This window comes from Mandrillus leucophaeus, unplaced genomic scaffold (genome assembly GCF_000951045.1).
Source record: "Mandrillus leucophaeus isolate KB7577 unplaced genomic scaffold, Mleu.le_1.0 Scaffold922, whole genome shotgun sequence".
Lineage (NCBI taxonomy): Eukaryota > Metazoa > Chordata > Mammalia > Primates > Cercopithecidae > Mandrillus > Mandrillus leucophaeus.
Window position 1 is genome coordinate 486269 of NW_012110053.1, and position 8399 is coordinate 494667.

Below are 8399 nucleotides of genomic sequence, written 5' to 3' on the forward strand. Positions count from 1 at the left end.
TCTTATCCTTTCAAGACAGAGTCTCGCTCTGTCGCCCAGGCTGGAGTGCAGTGGCACGATCTCGGCTCACTGCAAGCTCTGCCTCCCGGGTTCATGCCATTCTCCTACCTCAGCCTCCCGAGTAGCTGGGACTACAGGCGCCTGCCACCACGCCGGGCTAATTTTTTAAATATATTTTTAGTTGAGACGGGGTTTCACCATGTTAGCCAGGATGGTCTCGATCTCATGACCTCGTGATCCGCCCTGCCTTGGCCTCCCAAAGTGCTGGGATTACAGGCGTGAGCCACCGCACCCGGCCAATCTTTTCAACAAATTAGGGTTACACAAAAAAAAGGTTGTTTCAGGAACCCAGATAAAGAGGGTAAAAGAGAAATAATCTGACGTAATTTGTGGTCCTGGATTGGACCCAGGTTTAGACAAAAATTAGCTACAAAAGGACTTTTCAGCAATGGCTCACACTTGTAATCCCAACATTTTGGGAGGCTGAGGTGGGCAGATCACTTGAGCTCAGGAGTTTGAGACCAACCTGGGTAACATGGTGAAACCCTGTCTCTACAAACTATACAAGAAACAAATCAGCTGGGCATGGTGGTGCACATCTGTGGTCCCAGCTGCTTGGAAAGCTGAGATGGGAGGAGTGCTTGAGCCCAGCAGGAGGTCAAGGCTGTAGTGAGCTGCGGTGAGTCATGATTATGCCACTGCACTCTAGCCTAGGTGACAGAGTGAGATCCTGTGTCAAAAAAAAAAAAAAAAAAAAGGACTTTTCTTGGGACAATTAGAGTAATGTAAATATGGGTTTGTATTATTCATTATACATTGTTAATTGTAAGCACTTGTTATTTAGGCAATATCAAAAAATATTTTTTTCCAATGTATATACTGAAGTAAAAAATTAAGACAATGAGGCCAGGTGCAGTGGCTCACACTTGTAATCCCAGCACTTCGGGAGGTCAAGGCAGGTTGATTGCTTGAGCTCAGGAGTTTCAGACCAGCCTGGGCAACATGGTGAAACCCCATCTCTACAAAAAATACAAAAAATTAGCCCGGTGTGGTGGCAGGTGCCTGTGGTGGTGGAGGTTGCAGTGAGCCAAAATTGCATCATTGCACTCCAGCCTCGGCTACAGAACCAGACCCTATCTCAAAAAAAAAAAACAAAAAAAACAATGTATCAAAGTCACTGAAAGAGATGAAACAAAAAAAATTTTTAATAGTATTAAAACAAATTAAGACAATGCTAGGTGCAGTAGCCCCAGCTACTCCAGAAGCTGAAGTGGGAAGACCACTAGAGCCCAGGAGTTTGAGGCTACACTGAGCTATATGATGTTGCCACTGCACTCCAGTCTGGGTGACAGTGTTCTTTCTACTCCCTCCTTCCCCCAGTTCTCCTGACCTTAAAAGTTTAGAACAGGTTGGCAATTTTTTTCTGTAAAAGACCAACTATTTTAGGCTTTGTTCCAGCTACTTAACCCTGCTGTTGTAATGTGAAAGCAGCCACAGACAATATATAAACAAATGGGCATAACTGTATTCCAATAAAGTTTTTTACAAAAGCAGGCAGTGGGGTTGTAACCTGTAGTTTGCTGACCTCTGATCTAGAACAAATAACACTTCCTGAAAAGCCTTTCCCGATACCCATCAGAATCAGGAGCTTTATCGTCCTTGGCTCACATATTACTAGTAAATCCACTTAGCACATTTATGATCCCTTATTATATATTCATCTCCATTAGGGACTAAGTTATTTGCAGGTAGATGCCACTTTGCTACATAAGCCTCCTCATGTTCACTCTAGTGAGTATCTCACAGGGCAGACATTCAATGAATATTTGTTTCTAAAAATCGAATCTACCCTAAAAGGACAATATGACACCATTCATAACATTCACAAGCATGAGCAGCAAGTTCTAAAAGTAATTTTAAAGGAGTTTAAGGGAGGAAAAGCACTGCTAATGTCACTAGGATACATACGCCTCTTATGCTCTATACTGTGACATGCTTATCAGTATTTTATAATCATACCTTGTGTGCATAGAATGCAGACTCGGTGAGCACAGAAATGCTTTTTTTTTTTTTTTCAAGCCGCTACAGTATCTAGAGTGCTATTAGGTTTACATTAGGTGCATGATAAATGCTCAACAAATTTAAAACATATTTCTGGGAGGGGGAAAAGATACTCTTTTTCTTTTTCTTTTTTTGAGACAGGCTCTTACTCTGTCACCCAGGCTGGAGTGCAGTGGCGCAATCTTGGCTCCAAGCAACCTCCACCTTCCAGGTTCAAGCTAGTCTTGTACCTCAGCCTTCCAAGGAGCTGGGATCACAGGGGCGTCCACCATGCCTGGCTATCCTTTTTCTTATGACAGGGAAAAGGTAGCAGCAAATACTTATGAAGACTGTTTTTTGGTTTTTTTTTTTGAGACGAAGTCTTGCTCTGTCACCCAGGCTGGAGTGCAGTGGCGCAATCTCGGTTCACTGCAAGCTCCACCTCCCAGGTTCACACCATTCTGCTTCAGCCTCCCAAGTAGCTGGGACTACAGGCGCCTGCCACCATGCCTGGCTAATTTTTTATATTTTTAGTAGAGACGAGGTTTCACCGTGTTAGCCAGGGTGGTCTCGATCTCCTGACCTCATGATCCACCCGCCTCGGCCTTCCAAAGTGTTGGGATTACAGGTGTGAGCCACCGTGCCCGGTCTATGAAGACTATCTTTGTAAGTAAATAATTATGAAACCTCTGCAAGTACATTTCCCTCCTTACATTTACGTTCTTAGTTAGGAAACACTGGAGGGTGGAGGCTTCTCTGCCTGCAAAGGAATTCTAGATTCTAAAGCAAAGTTGCTTGTGGGACAAAGGAAAACAATATATACATATTTTCTGTAGAAATTATCCCAAAAACTCAGGACCACTCAGGGAAGACATGGAATTTAGGATGAAGGCAGACCCTGGGAAGCACACAGTTCAGATAACTAGAGAGACACCTTTGGCTGCTACAGAACAGGAGATAGGAGGGAAGAATGCAGGAGGGTACATGGGAAAGCAGCTGCGAAGTGCACACTACTCCCAGACATCCTCCTGAAAGAGAAGTTAGCGCTAAGATAAGGGTAGGTAACAAAGTAAGGAAGAAGGGGAATTAAGGTGAGAGAAAGGCAAAAGCAGAGGGGAAACCTTCCCAGGAAAGGGAGTAATGTTGAAGAATTTAGAGAGTTGAGTAAAAGGTTTATTATTAGTGCAGTCAACACCATGGAACAGCACATACAACACAACCAGCAACCTGCAGAGACACTAGTGCAAAGGGTAGGGAAGCCTTTCACTGAGCTTCCTGGCTCCATCTGAGGGTAAGGACAGGACAGTATAAGCCTTGGTAAGGCAGGTAGGGGAAGGGGGATTGGAAGAAATGTAGTAACCAGAATAAGTATAGCAGCGTTTTCAAATTCCTGAGCACAATGTCCCAGAGCTGGAACCCTACTCCCCTCAAGCTGTATCCCTCCACCCCAATCCCAGTGGAGCCATGATCCAACTACCCAGACCTGCAGCAAGCTAGCCTGGAATAAAACTCTGAGAGGAAGCTATCACATGGTGGGGAGGAGACTTTCTATCTCCAACCACACTCCCACCTCCATATTAAAATTATCACACCTACTATCCCTCCCCTTCTCTTACTTACTCTGCCAGTCACTCTAGGGATCAAGGTATGCCCCAGGTAACCTGAAATGGAACTGAAGTCCCCGGGGGGTGTGGGTGAGACACAGCACAGCCTGTACTTAGAGACAGAGATAAAATTTCTGATTTGCATGGTGAAGCTTAGAACCCAGCTATACAGCTCCAAGAAAACTTGGGGAAGCGGGGGGTTGCCTTCAAAATGAATACTCTAAATCCAGAGTTTTATGATGAGGCCCTGGAAGGGCTAGGAGGAAATTTTTCCAGAGGGCACAGGCATCGATGCTGGACTGTCATATCCTTCACAGGAATAGAGGAAGCTCCTCATTTCAGTTGGGGTTACAGAGGTTTGGGGCAGATATTGTAAGTTCAGCCGAGGACTCCCTTGGCTCTTCCTATATTAAAGCCAAAGGTTGTGCTGAAAAGGAAAAAATATAAAACACACCCCCATCCCTGTCCCACCCAATCCAAAATCCCCACAATAGGAACATCAAAAGTTTCAAGTTTGATTTTTTTTCTTTTTTCCTTTCTTTAAAAAAAAAAAAAAAAGGTAAATAAATTAAATTGCCAACAATGTGGCTGAGATAGCCATGATCAGGCCATTCTTAAAAAAAAAAAGGGGAAGGGGAGGGGAAGTAGGTGGAGTTTGTGAAATATAAACAATGGCCAAAGAAAATTATCAAAGTAACTAACTACAGTCACAGGGCTAGAGAGGGTTCTATGGAACAATTATGGCCTGTGCCACAAGAGGCAGTGCTGACCATATTTTAGCAAAAGCTAGGAGTAGCTTCTTGCTGAACACATCAACCCCAACAGACTAACCCCTACCCTAAACCCTGGCATTCCCTAATTATGAAAACTTATAGGAAAGAAGAGCTCATCTGGAAATTTTCAGTATCCCAACCTGCATACTGGTAGACCCAGTGGGTGCCTGCACCTTTAAGGTGGACTGAACAGGGATACTGCTTGGCACAGAGGTCCAGTCTTCCCCTAAGGGCCATCCGTGATGGCCAATTACTGGCCTCACTACTTATTTCTAGAGATTTGGCTCCACCCTTACCATTTCTTCAGGATGTCTGCTGCTTAGAGTCAACAGGCCTGCCTGCTCTGATTCCCTGGTTTTGGAGGAGAGGGACGACTAGAGATTCCTTACTCTGTCCTGACACTCCAGGGAAATTGAATCTCTTTGTGCTTTCTGAAAATAACTGGAACCAGGAACCCTAAGCAGGAAAATGGATGGAGGTGGGGGCTTTCCCACTCAGACTGACAATTTATAGACATTTTAGGGGAATATGGCAAAGGGAGGAAATCTGGGTTTCCCACCTGAAAGGCTGAGCAAACTACCCCAGGGCCCTTCAGTGCCAGAAGGGCAGTGAGATGTGTGGCTCAGGTATAAGCCACAGTATTAAGGATGGTGGAGAGGACTCAGGTCCCAGCTGCTGGAGTGATGGGATTTTCTGATTTCCATCTCTTCCTGATAGCCAGTCGAGTTCTCCTATATCTCTTCCACGCCATGAGCAAATATCATGACAAGGCCTGGCTCCTGCACCATGTCATCACCCATATGTTGGTTCTCACAGGCCATCACGACAACAGCCTGCTTGCCAGGGATGCGCTTGGCCACGTAGTTCTCATAGTAGCGTCGGTTCATCTGTCTAGTCTCTAGTGTGGCCAGACCCTGGGGCCAGCTACGCTCATGGGCATTTTCAATCAGCTCGTTGACAATAGAAGCAGGACAGCCACTCTCCACCAGGGAGCGCTTGATTACAGCCTGGAGCACGGCATCAGGAGTCGAGATCATCCCTCCCCAGCGGGTCACTCTTGCTGGCTGAAGGGAGTTCACCCACCTGTGTGGAGGTGGTTAAAGATGGTCATTCCAGATCATCTCCTTTCTCTGTATTGGCTTTTTCTGCTAATAGAAATAACTACCCACTCTGCACTCAGCTCACCTATTCTTCCTTCTTTCCTTCCATGATTGGCTCAGAAACCCCGAATTTTCCCCAGTTGGTCCCAACTGAGTCACCAAACGTTACTCACCAGATTAAATTCCACAAGTCTACACTCTGTCCCTGTTACTTTTCTTTGAAATTCCAATACTTAGCACATACAGCACCTAACACAGTTAGTGCTCTATGTTTAGTGAATAAAACAATTATTCCTCTATACTATGTCCCACTCAGCACTATTTGCCCTATATATATTGATTCACACTTACAGTTTAGTCTATGAACTGTATAGGACTCCAGAACTGAAAAAGATCTTAGACTTCGCTTGTATACTTCACTTGTTTTTGCTGCATTTTAGAGATCACTTTCCTGGACTTGCACTCTGCCTCCTCTTCTCTGGGTTGTAAGCTACCTGAAGACAGGGATAATATCTTCTATTTCTTTTTTTTTTTTTTGAGATGGAGTCTCACTCTGTTGCCCAGGCTGGAGTGCAGTGGCGCGATCTCGGCTCACTGCAAGCTCCACCTCCATTCTCCTGCCTCAGCCTCCGGAGTAGCTGGGACTGCAGGCGCCCATCACCACGCCCGGCTAATTTTTTTGTTTTTTTTTTTCAGTAGAGACGGGGTTTCACTGTGTTAGCCAGGATGGTCTCGATCTCCTGACCTCGTGATCTGCCCGCCTCGGCCTCCCAAAGTGCTGGGATTACAGGTGTGAGCCACCACGCCCGGCCTATCTTCTATTTCTTTTTGGCCCTCCTAGCACTCCACAGCCTTTAATACAGGGCTTTGTACATGGGTACTCACTTAATTCTGGATAAAGTGCATCCTTGGGTAGGCTTTCCCTTCCATCCACCCAAACGCGTAAGACATCCTGTAGTGGAGCTAAGGGTTATCCTCTTCTCCTCGGCCCCTTTCCTTAATGCCAATATCTGAGAAGCAGTGACCCCCCCAGCCCAGCTCTCCAATGCCCTCCTTCTGCTACTCTCCTGCTCTTAGCGCCTTTCAGGCCTTACTGTCAGGACGTGGAATCACTCCATGTCCTGAGTGACACTCACTCTAGGATCTCGTTGTATTCAATTGTCTCCTCCAGGTTCTGAAGGTTGGGGTTGACACTGCGGATTGCACGCATGTATGCCTTTAGCAGCTGGATGTCTCGCTTCTGTTGTGGAGAAGAACAGGAATAATGGTTAAGGCAGACAGCAGAAAAAAGACAAAAGTTTATCTGAGAATGAGGACAACTGAGAGATGTGAAGAACAACCAGTTTGTAAGCTTCAGGAAGACAGGGATAGGACTGTCTCACTCACAGCTGTCTCCTTAGTACTTACAAAATGTGCCTTCACAGAGGAGGCATCTGGTAACTGTCAGGTGAATGAATGCTATGAATGGGATGAAGGAAAGTCAAGGAGAGCTCCAGTCTGATTCCCTGCTAAGCCACAGGCAGAATAGCCACTCATCCAAACTCACAAGTGTAAGCACAGGTCTATGTGTTCACAACTGGTTTTATTACCCACAGGCAGGCAGTTATCTGCATATGAGGGATATGTTCTCCCCCGTGTCTTGGGGCCTACCTGCTCCGCCAGCTGGTGTTTGTGTTCAGCTGACGTCTTCTCCAGCTCTGCGATGCGTGTCTGCTGCTGCTGTACCACTGAGCGCAGGTGCTTAATGCAGTTATGGTTGGGCAGCTCATCTTTGGGCATCTCCAGGCTGCAGACCAGGGTGGGGAAAGAGCAGAACAGGGGTGATCACCAGGACATGTATGCAAATGGCCTATTCTGTGGCAGATAACTGCTGAGTAGATTTTGTCCTACCCAAAATTTCTAACATTCATTTCAGGCCTCCCTCATTCATTCCCTTCACTTTCTTCTTCCAAGCTTCCTACTTGCCCCTTTGCTGTCTATTTTCCTTAAATTTCTTTCCCCAATCAAGACACAGTGTTTTATCTACTTTTTATATTTATTTTATCTTATTTTATTTTTTATCTTTTTTTTTTTTTGACATGGAGTTTCGCTCTTGTTGCGCAACTGGAGTGCAATGGCACGATCTCAGCTCAGCGCAACCTCTGCCTCCCAGGTTCAAGCGATTTCTCCTGCCTTAGCCTCCCGGGTAGCTGGGATTACAGGCGTGCGCCACCATGCCCAGCTAACTTTTTGTATTTTAGTAGAAACGGGTTTCCCCATGTTAGCCAGGCTGGTCTCAAACTCTTGGCCTCATGTGATCTGCACCGCCTTGGCCTCCCAAAGTGCTGGGATTACAGGCGTGAGCCACTGTGCCTGGCCTCTTATTTTACTTTTTTTTTTGAGACCAGGTTTCACTCTTGTTGCCCAGCCAAGTGTAATGGCACAGTCTTGGCTCACTGCAACCTCTGCCTCATGGGGTTCAAGCAATTCTTGTGCCTCAGCCTCCTGAGCAGCTGGGATTACAGGTGCCCGCCACGACGCCTGGCTAATTTTTGTATTTTTAGTAGAGACAGGGTTTCACCATGTTGGCTACACTGGTCTTGAACTCCTGACCTCAGGTGATCCGCCCGCCTCAGCCTCCCAAGTGCTGGGATTACAGGCGTGAGCCACCGCACTGGGACTATTTATTTATTTTGACACACTGTTTTTATCTACTGCACAGCTCTCCTTTTCCTCCTACAGATTCTGCCTGTGCACTTATTGCTTCAGAGAAGCCCTATATTCACAGCCCCAGCTATCAACATTCTTTTTATTTCTTAGTTAGTTAGTTAGGGGGAACAGAGTCCAGCCCAGGCTGGAGTGCAGTGGTGTGATCTCAGCTCACTGCAATCTCTACCTCCTGG

The 8399-nt window shown here is 46.1% G+C and overlaps 1 protein-coding gene across 3 annotated transcripts in view; it reads right to left on the reverse strand.

Annotated features, from left to right (window-relative positions):
• Nucleotides 1-3191: 3191 nt before the first annotated feature.
• Nucleotides 3192-8399, reverse strand: part of RNF41 (ring finger protein 41, E3 ubiquitin protein ligase) — a 10901-nt gene continuing 5693 nt past the window's right edge. For all 3 annotated transcript variants that reach the window (XM_011970030.1, XM_011970028.1, XM_011970029.1), the window contains 3 exons: nucleotides 7168-7303; nucleotides 6654-6757; nucleotides 3192-5500 (listed from right to left, as the gene is read on the reverse strand). In XM_011970030.1, the coding sequence (XP_011825420.1) occupies nucleotides 5149-5500; nucleotides 6654-6757; nucleotides 7168-7303 (592 nt within the window). In that variant the 3' untranslated portion in view covers nucleotides 3192-5148. The remainder of the gene's footprint in view (nucleotides 5501-6653; nucleotides 6758-7167; nucleotides 7304-8399) is intronic.